The 22083-nt window shown below is 41.7% G+C and overlaps 1 protein-coding gene across 1 annotated transcript in view; it reads right to left on the bottom strand.

Annotated features, from left to right (window-relative positions):
- Positions 1-12684, bottom strand: part of ETF1 (eukaryotic translation termination factor 1) — a 31633-nt gene extending 18949 nt beyond the window's left edge. Inside the window, exons 1-2 of the mRNA XM_046000559.1 lie at positions 12549-12684; positions 12285-12388 (exon numbers count right to left, since the gene is read on the bottom strand). Of these exons, the coding sequence (XP_045856515.1) occupies positions 12285-12370 (86 nt within the window). The 5' untranslated portion in view covers positions 12371-12388; positions 12549-12684. The remainder of the gene's footprint in view (positions 1-12284; positions 12389-12548) is intronic.
- Positions 12685-22083: the final 9399 nt, after the last annotated feature.

Below are 22083 nucleotides of genomic sequence, written 5' to 3'. Positions count from 1 at the left end.
TTCTGATGTGTGACTAGGGCTGAGAATCACTGGGTCTGGCTTGCTTTCTGTGACTTTTAGCAGGATTTCTTGGCCAGCTGAAGCCAGAGATTCCATGAATTCATCCCAGCTTACCGAAGACAAACTGAGCCCACCTGCTGTAGGTAAGCTGCTGTCATTTACCCTAGCAGCAATACAACCACAATGAATGGTCCAACTTTTCCAGGACAGAACACCCACTGCACACCAAATGCTTGCCACAGATTTCATCACCCCTACTTAACAGAATTACTTTCAGTTTAGGACCAGGAGGAAGTAGACTGCTGACCACACTCTTTGTTGGGATTTAGAGGGTATGCTCCCCAACTTTCATCCCAATGTTTGATGACTGGGGTTGTGCCTAACATATGGGTGGCCAAGGATTCCCATCATCCCCTTTCCAAGCTCAAAAATTTCCACTTAAATCTCAGTCAAATCATTTCTGGGAATTGCTAAGCTAGCCACATTATATGGATCACCAGCTGTAAATTAACAAGTTCCTCACCAATTTCTACTGCTTTGTCCATGTACATTTTTTATGATTTTAATTTATATGAGAGAGGGAGAGGGAGAGAGGGAGAGGGAAAGAGGGCGAGTGCAAGAACATGAGTGGGAGGGAGGTGCAGAGGGAGAGAAGAGGAATAAGTAGACTCCTGGCTGAGCACAGAGCCGTGAGACCCATGCAGAAGTCAGATGCTTTTTTATTCACAATGGGGTTTCTATTTTTCTTTTTACTAAACATGCAAAACCAAGTTTAAAGTTTGAGACTATAGCAATCTTTCTGATATGGGTTTAATATGGGAACAGTGTAGGAAGTTGGTTAGGAGCACAGAATTTTTTTTTTAATGAATTTTAAAAGTTTATTTTAATTTTTAAAAAGATTTTATTTACTTATTTGACAGAGATCACAAGTAAGCAGAGAGGCAGGCAGAGAGAGAGAGGGGAGAAGCAGGCTCCCTGCCAAGCAGAGAGCCCTATGTGGGGCTCGATCCCAAGACCCCGAGATCATGACCTGAGCTGAAGGCAGAGGCTCAACCCACTGAGCCACCCAGTTGCCCCAAGATTTTTTTATTTTTAAGTAATCTCTATGCCCAACGTGGGGCTTGAACCCATGATCCTGACATCAAGAGTCACATGCTCTTTTGAGCCATCCAGGCACCCCAGGAGCACAGATTTATATAACAGATTTGGTTTTATGTCATCATGTCTTATCTGTATAACCTACAGCAACTTACATAAATGAACCTCTTTGGGCCTCGGTTTCTACTTTCTTCACAAGGTCATGAGAATTCTGTAATATATGTCATGTGCCTAGCATGGATAGCAAATACTAAGGGCTCACTAAAAGGTAACAAGATGGAACTCTACCTTGTTGTACCCTACCCCTCTGCTCTTTAATAGTACCTTCAGAAACATCACAGCACAGCTAGAAGGGAGAGGGGTCAAGTCTTATTAGAATCCGAGTAAGTCAAGTCCAGGGGCGCCTGGGTGGCTCAGCGGGTTAAGTCTCTGCCTTTGGCTGAAGTCATGATCTCAGGGTCCTGGGATCAAGCCCTGCATCTGGCTCTCTGCTCAGTGGGGGACCTCCTTCCCCTTCTCTCTGCCTGCCTCTCTGCCTACTTGTGATCTCTGTCTGTCAAATAAATAAATCTTTATAAAAATAAATCTGAGTTAAATTCAGAAATAAAAGGTAACTTCTGGTAGGTGGTAATTACCTTTCTTGGACTAAATCTTCCAACAAATCTTACCAAATCTTCCAACAGAACAAATGAACCAAACCAAAAATGCAGTTCAAAATAGTATGGCCAGAACACTAGAAATGGCTTTGAAATTTATCATAAGGGAGAAATACAGAAATCCATTCCCCTCTAGAACTTTAAAAAATTTTATTATATAAAAGCTTGAACAGCTTCATCCTACAGCTATGGTATGGGTTCACATTATTTTGATATAACCCACAGACAGTCACTACTTCTGTCTGGTTATCAGTCATTTCAAAGATCTGACCCCATTTTCTCTCTTCCACCAAGTATTGGAAACTGAAATAACATGCTGCTTACACTGTCCATGCTACTTACACTGTCTATATAAGCTTAAGGGCACAAATCATTATGGCACATGAATTTGATAAATAAACAAATGGTTAATTCCCAAAGTGAGAAATAAGATCTTCCCTATATAGTCTCTTCTATACCAACACTAGAGATTTATTCTAAACTACCATACAAAATACCAATGAAAAATTTGCTAGTTTTGGAGAAGAGCTAACACTTGCATAGAAATGACTGACCCAGCTTTAGCTTTGCCAAAACCCCCAAACCATAGTCTTTAATAAAATAAAACCAACACTTCCAAAGAGTCTTCTTTTGCTACCCTTAATTTTGTTCATCTTCAACCTGATGCCCTGCTGCTCCCCCCTCCCCCACCCCCATCATCTCTGATACTGGTTAGAGGCGGATGGGGCTGCTTTTTATAAAGAGCTTGCAGAATACCAAGCGAGGAGGGAGGATTCTGTTACTGTTCAAAAGGCTTTACTGTTCAAGGAATTACTTGAAATTGGTTTATCCAACTGACCTCAGGGTCAGATGCCATTACCAGAGAGGACAAAGCCCAAGATCTGAACATACTGAGACACTAAAGGAGCTCCTTCTATCATAGAAAACAGAATAACTCACCTGTTCAGCAAAAATTTCCAGCAGAAAGTTTACAAAGGTTCATTTTAGTAGCTTATGCTTAACAGCACTACAATTACTTATTCATCCAAAACAAAAATGCATGTATCTGGTGTATTTTTCTACAGTTACAGGCATTTATTTTGTCTTGAAAAGAAAAATTATAGTGGCGCCTGGGTGGCTCAGTTGGTACAGCGTCGGACTCTTGTTTTCAGCTCAAATCATAATCTCAGGATTTTGAGATCAAGCCCTACATCGGGCTCCACTGTAGGTGTGGAGCCTGCCTAACATTCTCTCTCCCTCTGACCCCTGCTCTAAAAAAAAAATAAATAAACATTAAAAAGTTTTTAACAACTTCACAAAATGTAACCTAGTAGAATGTTCCACCAAGGACCAGCAGAAGCTGGAAACTTTCTCTAGTATTCATACATCAAGGTGAAGCCTTGATTATCAATCACAACCAGCTTTAGGGGCCAGGTCTACATGGGATCCTGTAAATTAGACAGTTCACCCTAATGTTTCTTTACCACAATGCAAGTATTTTTCAAATAAAACAAAAGCCACTGCCCTCCTGTTACTGTTCTAATACACAAAATGAACTTCTGGGGAAGGATTTAAAAGCAAGTTATTTCTCGGGCGCCTGGGTGGCTCAGTGGGTTAAGCCACTGCCTTCGGCTCAGGTCATGATCTCAGGGTCCTGAGATCGAGTCCCACGTCGGGCTCTTTGCTCAGCGGGAGCCTGCTTCCTTCTCTCTCTCTCTGCCTGCCTCTCTGTCTATTTGTGATCTCGCTCTGTCAAATAAATAAATAAAATCTTAAAAAAAAAAAAAAAAAAAAAAAGCAAGTTATTTCTCTCACCAGCGATGCTCATTAAGAGTATGTTTGGTTCCCAAGTTCTTCCTTGGGTAGATATGCAAAAAAGCATATCTGTTTTCCTTTTATCTTTGCTCCTACATCCAGCACACCTGCTCCCTCCAGTAAAATGCAAACCTCCTTGGACATGAGTCCTTTCAAAAGGGAACGGAAGATGTTTCTACTTAGCAAAAGAAATTTCAAAGAGCAAGGCAGTGTGGTATAATAGGATCACAGGCTCTGAAACCAGAAAAGTGGGAACAGAAAATCTAGCACTGCCCCTTACTAGGTTGTGGTAAGACGCAAGCTACCTAACCTTTCTGTATTTCAATTTCTTCATCCATTAAATGGTCGTAGTAGTTTCCTCACAGAGCTGTCCTGAGGAGTATATATGCTATTCAATTCATCTTCAGAAAACTAGTTTTATTACTTTACTAAAACATACCTCAGTCATAAATCTCTAACCCTGTCCTTCCTGAGGCTCCTCCTTGCTTAAGTGGAAGCCCAGAAGATGCCAGAAAATGGGGGTAGCCAAGAAAGGAAGAAAACTCTTTTTTAGTAAAAAGCTAAAAATATCCAGAGGTATTAAGGAATTCCTGTTTGGGGATCAGCACATTTTCACTACTTGCAAGCTAAGGTTTATTTAGGTTGAAAGGCAAACTGTTGGGACTGTCTTCAGCTCTGTCATGCCAACTTTATGAACAAGGCACACATGCACAAATGCTCTGCGCTATTTCAATACCCTGACAGCTCACCAACCATCAACCAACACAAAGCTCTTGAATCTAATTTTAGACTAACTGGCTTTCAATCAGGAATGAATGTCAATTACAATTTCAAAGCTGCAGATCAGTTACAGCTCCACTCCACCACTGTATCGAAGATACTGTATCACCCAAATACTACAACTGCCCTAGGTAACATTCTATGACAATAATTGCCTCCCCTAGGAAATTTGCTGTAGCAGTTACACCATCTCTCTTTTGGTTTCTGACAATGTCCAACACCTCATTCCAGACCCTAATCATCTGTTTACACTATGCCCGCTTCAACATGTACTGTGTTATTCTCTAGTTCTGGAAATGGTTCATATCATGAATCCATGGTTGTGTGTCAGACCATGCTCTCATTGTATTATACATTTCTTCCAAATGTCCAGTGTCTAACTTACAGCAGATATTTGATGAAGCTTGTAAGTTGACTGGTTAGTAGTAAAAATGCATTTGTGGGCTTCATTTTTCATATACCTAGATGTGAGTTTGGGGGAAAATCTCATCTGAAGGCCTCAAACATGGTAGGGAAAAGACAATCTTTTGTTTTGACTAGGATCACTCTTCTAAAGGAGACCTTAGAGGATCAAATGAAAACAGAAGAGCATGTGCCCAATATCCCCAAGTTATCTGCATGACAAGAGGCAGTTGTCAGGTATCTGAAAATGTCAAGTCCTCTGAAATGGACAGGAAGGATGGTGACAAGAGACAAATCATAGGCTGGATGAAAACTCTGGATCTGAAAATTGCTGTTAAAGATACAGAACTTGGAGGCTTTAAAAAAAAAAAAAGAGAGAGCAAACACCTGAATACTTATATGCATCCATTACATACAAATTAAGTAGATGAAAGAGAAAGGGCTGGATTAAAGCACAGTAAATGAGATCAATGTATAATGGGTAAGAGTCAAATCTGTTTTCATCTTTGTATCATGAATGATAATGAAATTATGGCTCTTAAACTCAATGACACTTAGGGGGAGGTGAGAAAAAAAGCAAAAAATAAAGTTTTCATTCACTTATATTCAAAGGAAAAAAAGGTTTAAAAATAAGAAAAAAGGGGGGCGCCTGGGTGGCTCAGTTGGTTGAGTGACTGCCTTTGGCTCAGGTCATGATCCCAGACTTCCAGGATCGAGTCCCACATCGGGCTCCCAGCTCCTTGGGGAGTCTGCTTCTCCCTCTGACCTTCTCCTCTCTCATGCTTTCTCTCACTCATTCTCTCTCAAATTAAATAAAATCTTAAAAAAAAACTTAAAAAAAAAAAGGGAAGTTTCCATCTTTTTTAAAAAACTTAAAAAAAAAAAAAGATTTTACTTATTTATTTGACAGAGACAGCAAGCGAGTAGGAGAGGGAGAAGCAGGCTTCCTGCTGAGCAGGGAGCCTGATGCGGGGCTCAATCCCAGGACCCTGGGATCGTGACCCAAGCCAAAGGCAGACTCTTACGACTGAGCCACCCAGGCTGCCAGGAAGTTTCCAACTTAATAGACAGCAGGCAAGGGTTTAAACTGTGTCCATCCGGTGGCTTGAGATAAAGTTGTTACCAAAGGGAGCCTTCATGTTCTTTGAGGAAAGTGCCCACAAGAAACCCAATTTCCAATATGTTGGAAAGAAGAACCCTGAACCCCTCTAATCCCTTCTCGCTCTCATTAAGGTAAGAAGCTGCTGAAGAATTAAGAAATACCTATAGAATGTATCCTATGAAAGGGTTCTGTTCTGAGAGCCCTAGAAAATTCACTGGACTCTGAAGAAATTTCTGCTCTTCATGTTCTCAGTTGGGACAATTCCAGCCATGGGTCTACAGAAAAGATACAAATTTCTCCTTCTGAATCTTCAAGTAGGATCTAAGACCATTCAACCCTGACGCCAAATTTATTTTAAGTTTTCTTACAACAGAACATCCAGCACAAGGGGCCACAATGGGCACACTCTTAACCCTAAGTCTAAGAAAAAGGGCCCTCTACTAATGCTAAAAAGGTCCAACTGGTCAGGGGAGGCGGGGTAAGACAGACACACCTATAACTCAAAGGGCATTTGGCCTTAAATGTTACTCTAATTGGGTACTGTGCTTACCTAGGAGTATGTCCACAGTAAGCCTTCCTTTCCTGGAAGAGTATCTGCTATTATAATGAGAAGTCTGTCAAGTGTTGAAATTCAAAGACAGTAATTGTTCATTAGGTTCACAGTGCACAGAACACTATTCCTGAATACAACGGCTGTTAGAACTAGTTCTGGGTTGAGGAAAGCAACCTATGACACTCGCGAGTTGCCTCAAGGACGCTACCATACCCTATAAAATATACTCTCTCCTTCTTCCCCCTATCTTTCTCTTCTTATGGCTCAGACCTGTTAGTGGCATCTGTATCATGACCTCCTCATGAGAGGCCACCAAGACCTCTGTCTGTAGTTGTACTCTGATCTACATTCTTCTCTTCCCAAGAAGTTAAAAACATTCTAATTCTTGACTTTTCTTGGGGTGGTGGGTTTTGCGCAGAAGAGAACGGAGGGGAAAAAAAAACCACCTCTCTAAAAGCCTGAATATTTTCTGGGTCGCCTGGGTGGCTCAATGGGTTAAAGCCTCTGCCGTCAGCTTGGGTCATGATCCCAGTGTCCTGGGATCGAGCCCCGCATCCGGCTCTCTGCTAGGTGGGGAGCCTGCTTCCTCCTCTCTCTGCCTACTTGTGATCTCCGTCTGTCAAATAAATAAATAAAATCTTAAAAAAAAAAATTAAAAACCTGAATATTCTGGTATCACTTTAGTTATAAGCAGCCCTTTAAGGTATGGAAAACTTAAGTAAAAATTAAAGTACCTAAAACTCATGGCTTTGAGAACATTCAATGTATCATTTCGGTAAATGTTCTATTAACCAACAATTTTTACTTGGGGAAGGTATTCAAACACACTGATATACTTTAATCGATCCAAATCATATCAATAGTCCGTCCATATTATTTGTCTGTAAGGTTAAAAAAAGCCTAGTCTACAATCTCATTAAATTATTTTTCTTTTTAAGAAGGCTCCATACTGGGGCATGGAGCCCTACACAGGGTTGTTTTTTTAAAAAAAAAAAAAAAAAATTTATTTATTTGACAGACAAATCACAAGTAGGCAGAGAGACAGGCAGAGACAGAGGAGGAAGCAGGATCCCCGCTGAGCAGAGAGCCCGATGTGGGGCTTGATCGCAGGACCCTGGGATCATGACCCGATCCGAAGGCAGAGGCTTAACCCACTGAGCCACCCAGGCGGCCCCCTACACAGGGTTTCACTTCATAACCCTGAGATCAAGAGTCGGACACTTAACCAACTGAGCCACCCAGGCACCCCTCACGAAACTACTTCAAATTCAACATGTAAGGAATTTAGTGGAGATGTTAAAAAAGGGTTATGTGGTATAAGAAATATATTTGGTCTTTGTCCATGGCTTTTGACAGAGCTTCTAAAGCCCTTATAATTTTCTGGGTGATGGGTTTTGTTATTTCTAAGGAATTTCTGTGCAGTATACCTGAGTTTATCTCTGGGAAAGGTTTGCGGTGTGAAAGAAGAGAGTCTGCAGATTAAATTCTATAAAGCCTTGAACAAGATTTAATGAACCTCTTGGTTGGTAAGCCCAGGAAATACCCCCCAGTTCCACAGGAACAGAAGCTCCTATACTCAGACGCTTCTGGACCTCACCCTATGTACACTTCATTTGTATATATACTTATAAAAAAGGACAGTGAACATAAGTGAAGTGCTTCCCTAAGTTCTGTGGGCTATTCTAGCAAATTATTAAATCCCCAATTTAAAGCTATAGGTCAGAAACAGGAGAGGCCCAGACTAACACAAATGGGGACAGTCTTGTGGGCCTGAGCACTTTACTTTATGGGATCAGATACTAACTTTATGTAGTGCCAGAATTAGATTAAATTGTAGGACACCCACAGCTGCTGTCCACTAAGAACTACAGAACTGCTTGGTGTGGGGGGACCACCCTCCCCATCAGGTATCAGAACTCCTTAGAGTAGAGGAGAAAAGAAGCTGAATATTTCAGGGAGGGAAAGGCAGTCATGTTAACTGGGATATTTCTATCTTCTTCAAAGTCAAAATATCTACAAGTTCTTTTAAACTAAACAGTAAGATTTAAAAATGCCCCCCAAATGCCCATAAGACTCAAAGTTTACAAACTATGCAGATCTTCTTAGATGGGTTATCTGACTAAGCCTTCATTATTTTTAAAATATACAAGGTTCCCTGGTCAAGGTAAGTCGAAAAATATTCTAACACCCACAGATGCAACTTAACCCAAATTATCCTTGTCTGTTTGTCACATTTACCACCGTCCTTGGCTATAACAGGCTCTGGCAATGATTTTATTCCCTGAAAACTATAAACCTTCCAGCCTTGTATCTGGAGCTACTTCTTGCTGGGTCAGAAAACATTAGTAGGAAAAAACAACCAAAATTTCCCACTCACCTTTCTTGTAAAACATATTTACCTGCTTTATTTCCTTATCCTAACTATCCACAACCACAGTTCCATTCACATGGCCCTAGTTCCAGTTCTGGCTTATGTACACATTTGTCCTCATTAAGCCAATGCTGGAGAATGTACCAGGAGCAATCATAAACCAGGAAGAACTTCCACTAACTTCAAGTGGGACTTAGTATATCAAAAGAAGTGGCAGGTTATTTTATTAACACACAAAGAAACTTAACATTCAACCAGACTCTTATGAAACTAAATAAATATATTCCACGAACTTAAATTTAAGATCTATGTGTAACACTTCTTTCAACTCAGAAAATTAAGTATGATGTGGACTACAGAAAGACTCCAAGTTCCCTCTTTTCGCCGTTCTGGCTCTTACAAATGCTCTTCCACAGAAATGACAACATTAAGATAGCCTGTTATGGGGTACCTGTGTGTCTCAGTTGGTTGAGCATCTGACTCTTGGTTTCAGCTCAGGTCATGCTCTCAGGGTTGTGAGACTTAGCCAAGCCTCATATTGGGCTCTGTGCACAGTGGTGAGTTTGCTTCTCTCTCTCAATAAATAAGTAAATTTTTAAATGGTGGCAGTACTTCTTTTGAGGATTAAATCAAATAGTGTATTACTTAACACAGTGTCTATAATATACTAAGCAACCAATAATTATTGTGCTTAGAAACCTCACTCTGTTCAGATGTACTTAATTACTGAGTCCATTTTGCAGTGGTTCCCTTTTTAAGCTACATTTAAGTGATATTATCAAGAGATAATCATAAACTGACTCTCAATTTCAAAATTACTCTTTTGGTTAATTATGAGCGTACCTTACAGTTACTGTTAAAAACAAACCAATATGATTTTCGTGCCCAGAATTCTACAATGCTAAGAGGGTTAAAAAATAAACTAAACAAGAAAAACCCCAAACAAAAAACAAAACAACCCAAACAAAAAAAAATTTCAAAAACTATTCTATTAATACACCACTAAGTTTCACTTAGTGCTGATAACCATGCTTGAATATATCAGTTTTCTCCTTAAACCCAAAGACTACCCCCAAACACCAGCACACAAAGATTCATTCTGTCATCCAGTTTGTCTTTAAAGATCATTACATTTCTCCTTAAAATATTTTAGCATTAGGCAAAGTATTTCTTACTGTACACTATAATAATCTGAGCCTGACTTTAATACAATTCAGCCAGGAACAGGAATCTTCCTATTACCTAAAAGAAGTTGGTATGTACTGGGAAACCTCTGAGCCAAACTGAATACAGTTGTGGCTCCTTACTGACACCCAGAGATGGCAAAAGATTTAACATTTTCTTGGGATCAACATGCAACCAAATCCTAAATAAAAGCAAATTAGGATATGATTATCAACCATATTATTTGTTTAAATGGAGACCACCTCCAACTATTTTAGACAGCTTAATCCTTGTCTAAAATGTCCAAACTAACCCCATCACTTAGAAAGTTGTGCATGAGAACCTCATTTTTCATGTGCTTTAAACTTGACTGAACTTTGCTAATAAAACAGATAAAGCCTCTAAAAGCTTTAAAGGGTAGCTGAAGAGTTTCAACTAGTTAGGTAACATGGCTATGAGCAAATCAGAGAATAAGCTTCCTTCATCATGCACTAGAAGGGAATGCTGTTACTACACAGAACGTTATTTTTGATGTTTCTACACTCAGACAATAGTCAAATTATAGTCATAAATTCAAATTTTAGAGTTTTTAAGAGAACGTAATGTATGCAGATTCTAATGTGTGACACTGCCCCCAACGTAAAGACATATGAGAACAAATCTTCAGGTCACATCAAACTTTAAACACTGCAACAAAAATCCATAAAAGCCATACTCAATTAAAAGTAATACAACAGAAGATCCTAGTGAAACTAATCTAATTCCTGACAGTACATCATACATAACGGGTCATGACCTGTACTACCCCTCCTGTATAATATGTTCACACTTGGGAGAATAATTACACATTCTACCATGTGGCAAAAAAACCATTTGTGTTCAAGTTCCTGTAAGATTATCAAAAAGATCTATTTTATTACATTCAAAGACACAAACTTAAAAAAATTAAAAATAAGCTGCCACCTTCAATTTGTACTAGGTAAAGAGTTAGCAAAAGCCCAAGTCACTGAATGGATAGCCAAACTTTCAGAAGCTTCATTTCAAGCAGAACTGTCACTAATTTAATAAGAAAACACAACAGCAAAACCAATCTAACAACTCTGGGCCCTCCATGTAACTAAGCACACTTTATTTCATGTAGTAACAATTAAAAGCTTGATTAATTCTATCACTGCAAATCAAGCAATCGATGACAAACCTGGGCTGGAAACCAGAATGTCCAATTCCTGTGTTCAAAACAAATTTTCAACATGGCCTGGGGCAAGGCACTCTGCTATTCTAAGAATGCTCAGACATACAAATATGTAATGTTCCAAACCCTTTTTTTTTTTTTGGAGCCACTTCCTGTAAGCAAAAAGTTCCTATAACTGGGAAAAGAACAAAATAAACAAACTAAGAAAATGGGAACACCCGACACACCTTCTCCGAACGAGTAATTTTAACTAAAAAAAAAAAAAAAAAAAAAGCATATACAGCCAGTTTCTATCTAACCTTCCCATAGTGCACACCCACAAAATTTACAAAAGAAGACGCAAAGCCCACCTAATTCAGTTCTAAACTTCAACAAGTATTAATACATCAGGCACTTCTATCCCGAAAGTTCCAGAGAGAGGCCAAAAAGGATCCCGTAGTTAACAGTTCACATTAACGGCTCCATAACCCTGTTTCTCATGCATATACAGATGCGGATTCGTCCACCAAAATCTCCTCTCTACCCCACCCCCCACACGTTGGCATTTTCATTTCATAGGTGGGTACTTCAACAGCTAACACCAGGAAGCTCCGGGGTAATTGGAGGACTTGGGGGAAGTCATCTTGGAAGAAGTGGAAAACCCAGAGATATCAAGGAAAGTCAGAAAGAGGTTGTCTTTGGCCACCTCTCCTCCTTCCCGTCCCATCCAAACTTCACCGACCCGGTTCAGAAGACCGGGAGGGGGAGGCCATTTTAACGAGACCTGGCTGAGAAATATGAAGAGAGGAAATCAGGGAACGACGTTCAGAAAGGAAGGCCGAGCTCTTTCCCCCAACAGCACCCAAGTAGGGTGGCAGCAACTGGAGCTCGAAGACGGAGGTGCTGGATTCATGGGCCAGAAAGAGATTCAAAAGTAGCAATGGCCTTCCACAAGGGGGTCAAGGGGTCCGAACCCCGGGAGCGGGGCCCCTTACCCCGAAGCAGGAGAAGGACCCCTTCCCCGGCCAACCGCGAAGACCCTTGCCCCTGAGTCGGGGGCTACTACCCAGAGATCCAGAAGGCGGGAGTTGACTAGTGCCTGGTTCTCCTCATCCGGCCATGCGGCGCGGGGGCGGCCATCCTGAGGGGTCCGGGAACCAAGAGGGCACAGGGGGGCCGGACGCGGCGCTCACCCGCGGGCCGCCTCCAAGCTCTTAATGAGCTTCTTGATCTTCCAGATCTCCACGTTCCTGTCGGCAGCACTGGGGTCGTCCGCCATCTTCTCGCCTCCTCCTCCCTAGAGCGGCCCGGCGGGGCCCGGAGACACCAAGACCACAGAGTTAGCGCCGCCGCTGGGGCAGAGCGGCCCCCTTCCTAGCCACCCCCAAGAGGCCCTCTTCTTCCCGCCTCGCGCGGCCCGCCGCGGCGGTCGCTGGCCTCTCCCTCCCTCGGCTTACCTAAGGGCCCAGTCCTGGGCGGCAGCGGCTGCTCCTCCCCGGCGGCGGCTCCGCGGCAGCGGCTCTGACGTAGGACACCGGCTCCCTCTCTCCAGGCAGCTGCATGTGTTGCAATCCGCTCACATGGGGCCTGTGACATCACTTCCTCAGCCAGAGGCTGAGTGGAAGTCGGCGGGCGGAAGGGAGGGGGCCGGTGCGGAAGAGAGGAAGCTCTGCGCGCACCGCGACTTGCCATTGGCTGTCCGCGCCGCGGCCTACAATAAGCTTGCTGATTGGTCGCAGCTGGGGCCGCGCGGCCTTGTGAGGTAGGGCCCGGGGCGGGGAAGTACCGCCTTCCTTCCGGTCCGGCTAGCCCGGTGCAGGAAGCGGGCGGAAGCGGGTGGCTCTCGCGAGGATTTATTTAGCTACCCGCCAGCCTCCAATGGGGGGTGTTTTCTAAAGGCCGAGACGGAAAACGTCTTTTCCGTCCCTCTTTGGTGGATGGAATGGGCATCTGAAAATCTACGACACGCGGCTAGACGATCGGGCCGGGACTCACGATTTGAATTGCGCCTGAGGAGTCTTAAAGAAACGCCTCAAGCTTCGTGGCTTCATACCTGGCAAAGTGCTCTTCGGCCGACGTGCGTCACTGTTGGGCGGACGAGTTAGTGTTTAGGCTCCCAGCCCGGGTGCCTGGATTAGGAAATTTTCCCCGGGTGGTCCGGGACCTCGCCACCCTCAAAGGGAAAAGAGGCGCGTACTTTCGCCTGCTGCTCACACGGGTTAATTTTGAACCTGGAACTTTGTGGGGACGGGAGGGGAAAGCAGGAGCTACGGGAGATTGGAAACCGTGAGGTATCTGAGACCACGAATCGTTTGGTGTGAGGTTTTGAGAGTGGAGGTGGGGAGAGTTTGAAGCAAAATGGGCAGCTGTATAAGTTAGAACTTTATCTTTTTGAGTTATAATTTTTCGTTGACTGTGTCTCTCTTCACCTCAGTTGGATTTGTTCAAATATTTGGGCCCAAACTGTGCTAGAGTCAGTTTTCCTGAGGATGCTGAGGTGAACTGGACATAACAGTGCTTAACGTTAGTGGAGCTTTCAGTTTCGTTGGGTTATAACCATTTGTGATTGTATACTTTTGTATCATAAAATAATTGCATACATACCTGGAAATGCTATGAGAGTGTAATAAAAGGACCTGATTATGGAATGAGACCCAAAGAATGAGTAGGGGTTTGTCAGAAGAGAGCATAACACATTAAAAAAAAATGTGTGTGCTTAAAAAGCCAGTATGCTGGAACAGGTTCAGGAATAGGTAAAGTAGTTTGAGGTGGAGGCAGAGGACAGATCATGTAGGGTCTTGAAAGCCAGGTTTAGGAGTTTGGCCTCTTAAGAACATGGACATCTTAACGGATTTATAGAGGTAGGGAAATGACATGTATGGACAGTTATATTTTTAAGGAGATGGTTCTGTGGATTGGAGAGAGCAGAAGTAGAAGCTTAGAGATCGTTTTGGCTGCTGCAGTCATTCATGTGAGAGATCATTGTAGCTTAGACTTAGGGTGATGATAGTGCAGATAGAAGTCAGTGATACAAAGGGAGTTAGAATGGATAGGACTGGATGATGGATTGGATCTGGAGAAAGGAAGAATGTGCCCAGAGTGTGGAAATGGTTACACTTACTGAGATGGGAAATATGAAGAGCAGGTTTTGAGGGATGATTGAAAATTTCCTCTTGGGCGTATTAAGTTTTGAGACATGCATGCAAGTGGAGATGTCAGGCAGTTGCATTTATGTTTGCTTTTAGTCCTTTTTCATGTTCTCTCAACTTTGCTCACACCTTTGAGATGAGGGTATTATCCCCATTCATAGATAGGGAAACTGAGTCAAAGAAAGGTGAAAGGGACTTGCTCAGAGTCACATAGCTAGTTTATGACTTCCAGACTCCATGTTCAGTGCCCAGTGCATTTTATCATGCAACAACCCCATTACCTTTGTTGCCATACGGTGAGGACATATTTCCTGCAGGAAATGTTTCTCCCCCAGCAAATGAATTCCCAGGGTAGTATCTCTTCTTTAGGTACCATTTTGTAATTCATGGCATATGTTCATTCATTATATAGTATTTATTGTACTTCTGTGTGTCATTCACTGTGCTTAGAATGCACCTTCTAAAGTAAATAATCATAAACACTGTTACTGACTGGATGTGTACCATGTCCCAAGCTTTTCCCTACTTCATTTCCCTTACCCCAATTCCTACTTTTTTCACTGGTTGCCTTGATCTACATCTCTTCATTTTTATGTTTATGGCATTGCTTCAGGTCAGTGTTTCATGGCTTTATAGGGTTTCTAGACCACCTCACAGGCTTGCTTTTATAGGTGATTATCCTGAAATAAGATGGTGACATGTCAGAATTGCTGTTTGTCAGCGTTTGAATCGTTCAAACTTGATAATTACTGAGATATGTAACTTGTTTCTTAGAATGTTCTAACTCCAGATAGTTTATATGTAGCTCCGAAAGCTTACTTGCCTCATTGCTGTAAATTCACCATCTCTGCATTTAGAATTGAAAACCAGTGTCTTAGTGGCAAATACTGGCATTGATTTCTAGCAGAAGAGATTTGAAAGGAATAGAACAGGGATGCTATTTCCTTCAGCAAGGAGGAGGCTTTATGAATGCAGCCATGACCATCAGTGTTCAGGAAGAACCTCTTGTGACATAAGACTGATACAGATTTTTTCAAAATGATGTATGATGAGGGTAGAATATATAGCCTCTCTTGGCACAGGTTGTCCTTTTCTGAAAAATGAAGGATTTGTTACTTGACCTCAGAATTTCTTCTCCAGGTCTAATGTTAAATAATAAAGTTTAATACTGGGGTGTAGATAACATTCCTAGTTATGGGTGGAGATGGGGAAGGGAAGGAGGATTGTTTTGATGATGTTGAAAGTACCAATAGCAACTTGAGAACACAGTGTTGTTAGGTACAGAATGAAATTATTGGTTGCCAGTGTGCAGGCCAGTTTTATCAGTAGCCAAGGTGAAGAAAGCAGGGGAGGAATGGTTGAGGGAAGATTTCCTAAGGGCTGTACCCTGTGACTCTTAGGGAAGTCAGTGGGATTGTTAAAGGAAAGATCTCTGGAGCTAGGCAGCCTTAGGGTTGAACCCTGACTTTGCTCCTTATGTTAGGCAAGTCACTTAAATCTTGCAGAATTTGTATTTATCTATAAAATGGGGATACTGCCTTTTTTGTGGGACTACTGGATTAAATAAGTTGTGTAAAGTATCTAGTACCATTTACAGCACCCGTGTCAATAGCGAATGCTAGTTCTGTTTTTAGTTTCTCCTGATTTGTTCTGTCCTCTTCCATTGTTTTCGGTACCCATTTGTTGCCCTCAAGTTCCTGAATGTACTTAAACATAATGAATTTGAAGAATGAAGTTCCATAGATTCCATCCTTAAATACATGAAGAAATCTTGCAGTCATTAAAAGCCAATGAAGAAGACTTAAGCTATAGTGGTGTAGTATAAAACTCAAAGATTTGTGTAAATTGACGTAAGACAAGGTTGCTTAACTGTAGTACAGTGTGTGAAAGTGACTTGAAATGGTAAAGTGTAAAGTACCATTTATTCCCCTGTGGACACAGGGAGTATGATATAACCCTTTAGTGGGGGCGGGGAGGGACTGTAAGGAATTACAGCAGTTTCTTCTCTAAATGATCAAACATCTGTATGTGAATTTGGAATCTTATTAAATTAAGCAGATACCATTATGTGCTTTACCCTATAATGATTTCCAACTATAAGAAAAAAAATGCACATAGAGAACACTCATTCTTTCTGTTCTGGAGTTTTTCTTTTCTTTAGAATCCCTGTTACAAGGAGCACTCACCAGCTGATGTACCTCTTCCCATAACATGAAAGAATAATTAGCAAGGTGAGACTGACCCATGCCCTTGGATCATTTGGGCAGGGGAGTAAGTGCTTTTTGTTTCCAGTGGTGCTTTTTTTTTTTGACTCAGTAGACAATTTTAGATAGTGAGACAGAGTATAATTTTTTAGTTCAATTTCATAAATACTGGATACCAGTTTTCTCTCTAATACTGGGATATGTGCTGAAACACTTTAGATATAATGCAGTTGTTAAATTTGCAGTCTTTTTTAAGGGGAAAAAGAACAAAGGAATGTTAGATAGATAACCATATAAAAATAGAAGTAGCTGTTTATAGGACTGAGGCAGATATGAACAAGACGAGCCTGCAACACCTTTTTATAAGAAAGGAAATTAACAAAGACTACTGGGGTCTTTTTTTTTCCTTGTATAATTGCTTATAACAGCCTAATAGACTTTTCTTTATGAGATGTAATTGACATATAACATATTATTTCCAGATGTAACAATATAATGATTGAATGTTTGTATATATTGTAAAATGATCACCATAGTAAGTCTAGTTAATATCTTTCAATGTATATAGTTTCCAGTTTTTTTCTTGTGATGAGAACTTTAAGATTTACTCTTAGCAACTTTCAGATATACAATAATTATTAATTAGAGTTACCATGCTGTACCTTTCTCTTTTTTTTTAATATTTTATTTATTTATTTGACAGATCAGAAGTAGATAGAGAGGCAGGCAGAGAGAGAGAGAGGGAAGCAGGCCCCCTGCCGAGCAGAGAGCCCGATGCGGGACTCGATCCCAGGACCCTGAGATCATGACCTGAACCGAAGGCAGCGGCTTAACCCACTGAGCCACCCAGGCGCCCCCATGCTGTACCTTTCATCCCTAATACTTTATAATTGGAAGCTCGTAACTTTCGACCTCCATCACCTATTTCATCCACCCCCAACCTTCCCATTCCCTCCATTTCCTCCCCTGCCTCTGGCAACTAGCAGTCTGTCTTCTGTCTGTGTGAGCTTGGGATTTTTGTTCTTGTTTTTTAAAAGTTTTTTTTTTTTTTATTTGTCAGAGAAAGAGCACAAGCAGGGGGAGCAGCAGAAGGAGCCCGATATGGGACTTGATCCCAGAGGGGCTTTGGGATCATGACCTGAGCCACACAGGTGTCCCTGTTGTTTTTTTAAAGATTCCATATCTAAATGAGATCATATAGCATTTGCCTTTCTCTGACTTATTACCCATAGCATAATGCCTTCAGGGTCTATCCATGTTATCACAAAGGGCAAGATTTCATTCTTTTCTGTGACCTTAGAGTAGTATTTTTTTAAAAAGTTATTTGAGAGAAAGAACCAGAGAGAGACAGAGCACAAGCAGGGGGAGCAGCAGAGGGAGAGGGAGAAGCAGGCTCCCTGAGCAGGGAGCGAAATGTGGGCCTAAATCTCAGGACCCTGGGATCATGACCTGAGCTGAAGGCAGACGCTTTAACCCACTGAGCCACCCAGGCGCCCCCTAGAGTGTTTTATTATATATGTGTGTGTGCGTGCACACACATGCTCACGTTATCACTTACTTCTTTATCTGTTCATCCATCAGTGGATGCCTAGGTTGTTTCCATATCTTGGCTATTGTAGATAATGCTGCAGTGAACATGGGGATTCACATAACTTTTGTTTTTATTTATTTTTATTTTTTTTTAAGATTTTATTTTTTATTTATTTGACAGAGAGAGATCACAAGTAGGCAGAGAGGCAGGCAGAGAGAGAGAGAGGAGGAAGCAGGCTCCCTGCCGAGCAGAGAGCCCGATGCGGGACTCGATCCAGGACCCTGGGATCATGACCTGAGCCGAAGGCAGAGGCTTAAACCACTGAGCCACCCAGGCGCCCAACTTTTGTTTTTAAACGAGAGTGTGTGTGCAAATGCTGGGTAGGGGGTGGGGCAGAGGGGAAGAAAGAGAATCGTAAGCAGGCTTCACATCCAGTGCAAAGCCAATTCAGGCTCATGACCCTGAGATCATGACCTGAGTGAAAACAAGAGTTGGATGCTTAAATGACTGAGCCACCCACGCTCTCCTGCATTTATCTTTTTGAATTAGTGGTTTCATTTTCTTTGGGTAAATACCCAGAAGTGGAATTGCTGGATTGTATGATAGTTTTGTTTTTTAATTTACTGAGGAGCCCCCATACTATTTTCTATAGTGGCTGCACCAATTAACATTCCCATCAACAGTGCACAAATGTTTGATTTCTCTGTATCTTTGCCAACACTTGCTATTATCTTGTCTTTTTTTTTTTTTAAAGATTTTTATTTATTTATTTGTCAGAGAGAGAGAGAGCAAGAGCGAGCACAGGTAGACAGAGTGGCAGACAGAGACAGAGAGAGAAGCAGGCTCCCTGCCGAGCACGGAGCCCAATGTGGGACTTGATCCCAGGACGCTGGGATCATGACCTGAGCCGAAGGCAGCCGCTTAACCAACTGAGCCACCCAGGCGTCCCACTTGTCTTTTTTTTTAAGAGAGGGAGAATCTTAAGCAGGCTGCACACCTTTTATGGAGCCTGATGCGGGGCTCCATCTCACAACCTTGAGATCATGACCTGAGTGGAAACAGAGTCAGATGATTAACTGACTGAGCCACCTAGGCAGCCCTCCTGTTCTTTTTGTATTAGCCATTCTGACAAGTATTAGATTAATAGCCCATTGTTTTTGATTTGCATTTCCCTCGTGATGAGTGATATTGAACGCCTTATGTACCTGTTGGTCATCTCTTTGTCATTGGAAAAGTGTCTATTCAGATCCTCTGTCCATTTTTTGATTGGATTGGATCGGGTTTTTTTGCTATTGAGTTGTATGAATTAATACATTTTGAATATTAAACCCTTTTCAGATATATTATTTAGAAATATTTTATATCATTCACTATCTTGTATTTTCATTTTATTTATTTCCTTCGCTGTGCATAAACTTTTCAGTTTAATGTAGGCCCACTTTTTTTTTTTTCCCTTTTGTTGACTTTGTTTTTGGTGTCAGATCCAAAAATCATCACCAAGATTGATGTCAAGGAGATTATGGCATTTATTTTCCTTGGGGAATTTTATAGTTTCAAAAGTTTTTAACCGGGACGCCTGGGTGGCTCAGTTGGTTGAGCGGCTGCCTTCGGCTCGGGCCATGATCTCGGCGTCCTGGGATGGAGTCCCACATCAGGCTCCTTGCTCAGCAGGGAGCCTGCTTCTCCCTCTGCCTCTGCCTGCCACTCTGTCTGCCTGTGCTCACTCTCTCGTGTGCTCTCTCTCTGACAAATAAATAAAATCTTTAAAAAAAAAGTTTTTAATCCATTTTGTATTGATTTTTGTGTATGGTATATGATAGTGGCACAATTTCATTCTTTTGCATGTAGCTGTCCAGTTTTCCCAACACTATTTATTGAAGAGACTATTCTTGGGGTCCTGTCAAAAGAACTAAAGAGCCAATAGGAAAAGTTTCCACAGGCCAAAAATACAACAATTTGAGCATCATTAAGAACTACAGTGAATTGAAGCATATAAAATGACTTAAAATCTCTGAACTCACAGTGACACCTGAGAAACCTCATTAGTCTCACCTTTGAATACTACTACAAAATCAACTCATTCTTAAAACCAGTACATAATCCTTTTCTGTATGAACTGTACCTCAGGGTAACCAGGTACTTAAGAGGGGAAGTTTCTCACTGCAGAGGTATCCCAACTAAAAACGGAAGATAGGAAAGTATTACTTTTTTTTTTTTTTTTTTTTAGTTTTTTTTTTTTTATTTAGGAGAGAGAGCCCCTGCATGAGAGCCAGGGGAAGGGCAGAGAGAAGGGGAGAGAATCCCAAGCAGACTTCTCGCTAACCATGGAGTCCGAAGCAGGGCTTGATCAGTTGCTTAACCAACTGGGCCACATAGGTGCTTTGGGATAGTACTACTTTCAATGAAGTCAGTAGCTGCTAACATCACCTAAGAGTCAACCAGAATTATGTACCCTCTGATGGAAGTACACACCACCTATTCTTGTCAAGAAACTGAACTTCAGGGGCGCCTGGGTGGCTCAGTGGTTTAGGCCGCTGCCTTCGGCTCGGGTCATGATCTCAGGGTCCTGGGATCGAGTCCCGCGTCGGGCTCTCTGCTCAGCGGGGAGCCTGCTTCCCTCTCACTCTCTCTGACTACCTCTCTGCCTACTTGTGATCTCTCTCTGTCAAATAAATAAATAAAATCTTAAAAAAAAAAAAAAAAAAAGAAACTGAACTTCAGATCAGTTGGGGATGGAAGATGTTAAATGACATCACAGGAATGCAATCCTATGAAACATAGTGGAATGTAGTATGTAGGACATAATAGGACTGGTGGACCAGTTTCTTTAACAAATTGCAGGATGCCTAGGTGGCTCAGTTAGTTAAATGTCCAACTCTTGGTTTTGGCTGAGGTCATGATTTTGGGGTCTTGAGATTGAGCCCCATGTTAGACTCTGCACTCAGTGGGGAAGGCTGCCTGAGATTCTCTCTCCCTCTGCCCCTCTCCCCAGCATTCAAAATAATATCTTTATAGGTAGATGGGTAGTAAAGTGCGGGGAAAAGGAAACAGAATCTTTTTTTTTTAATTTATTTTTTATTTTTTTATAAACATAATGTATTTATATCCCCAGGGGTCCAGGTCTGTGAATTGCCAGGTTTATACACTAAGGAAGCAGAGTCTTAGTGAACATATGAAGCAGTACAGGATGTGGACTTTATTTAGTTCCTGGCTCTTTAACAATTGAGAAAGTTGTAAATGCGTACCTGGTTGGTTTAGTCAGTAGAGCTTTTGAATCTGGATCTCGGGGGTTTAAGGTCAAGCCCAACATTGGGTGTAGACATTACTTAAATACTATCTTAAAGTTGTGAAATGGGTAAATTTAGACATTTGTTTGCTATTAAGGAGTTGCTTTTGCCTTTTATGTGATCATAATAGTTGTATTTTATAGAATAATCCTTTTTGAAATATAGAAATGTTAGAGTAAAATTATGAGTGAAACAGCCAGTGTAGTTAAGGTTTCATGGAGAGTGTAGACCAAGGATACTTAGGAAACACAAAGGTAAAACTGAGCTGGCACATGGCAGGGGGCAGGGATCCGGAGGGTTTGAACTGAACTGAAGCTATACCAGTAGAGTGAGTTTCCATTTAGGAAAGCTGTTTCAACCCCTTTTTGGTCACAGATTCAAGAAGTTAGTAAAAGCAGTGGACCATTTCTTTAGAAAAAGTAATACCATCTTACATTATGTAATTAGTCTTTTATGGACCCCCTGAAGTCACTCATGTGGACTCCTTCTTCTCCTAACTCCAGATCTCTACCTGTTAGGTCAGGGGCTGCAAGAACATAAGAGGCTGTGATTTAAGTCAAACTTTAGGGCTCAAACTCATGACCCCCAGATGCAACTATGTTTTACCACTGAGCCAGCCTGATGTCCCTACGTAGAACGTATTACTTTCCTGTTTCCTGACCTCGGACTTGAAACTCGTAGTTATTAAAGGCTGATTCAGCTGCAGTGTTCTCTTGAGGGTCAAGATATCTTCTTACTGGGGCACCTGAGTGGCCTAGTCCATTAGAAGTGTAACACTGATTTTGGCTTAGGTCATGATCTCAGGGTTGTGAGATGTAGTC

The sequence above is a fragment of the Meles meles genome, chromosome 3 (genome assembly GCF_922984935.1).
Source record: "Meles meles chromosome 3, mMelMel3.1 paternal haplotype, whole genome shotgun sequence".
In the NCBI taxonomy this organism is placed as follows: Eukaryota; Metazoa; Chordata; class Mammalia; order Carnivora; family Mustelidae; genus Meles; species Meles meles.
Note: the sequence above shows the minus strand (reverse complement) of the source record. Positions and strands in the feature narration are given on the sequence as shown.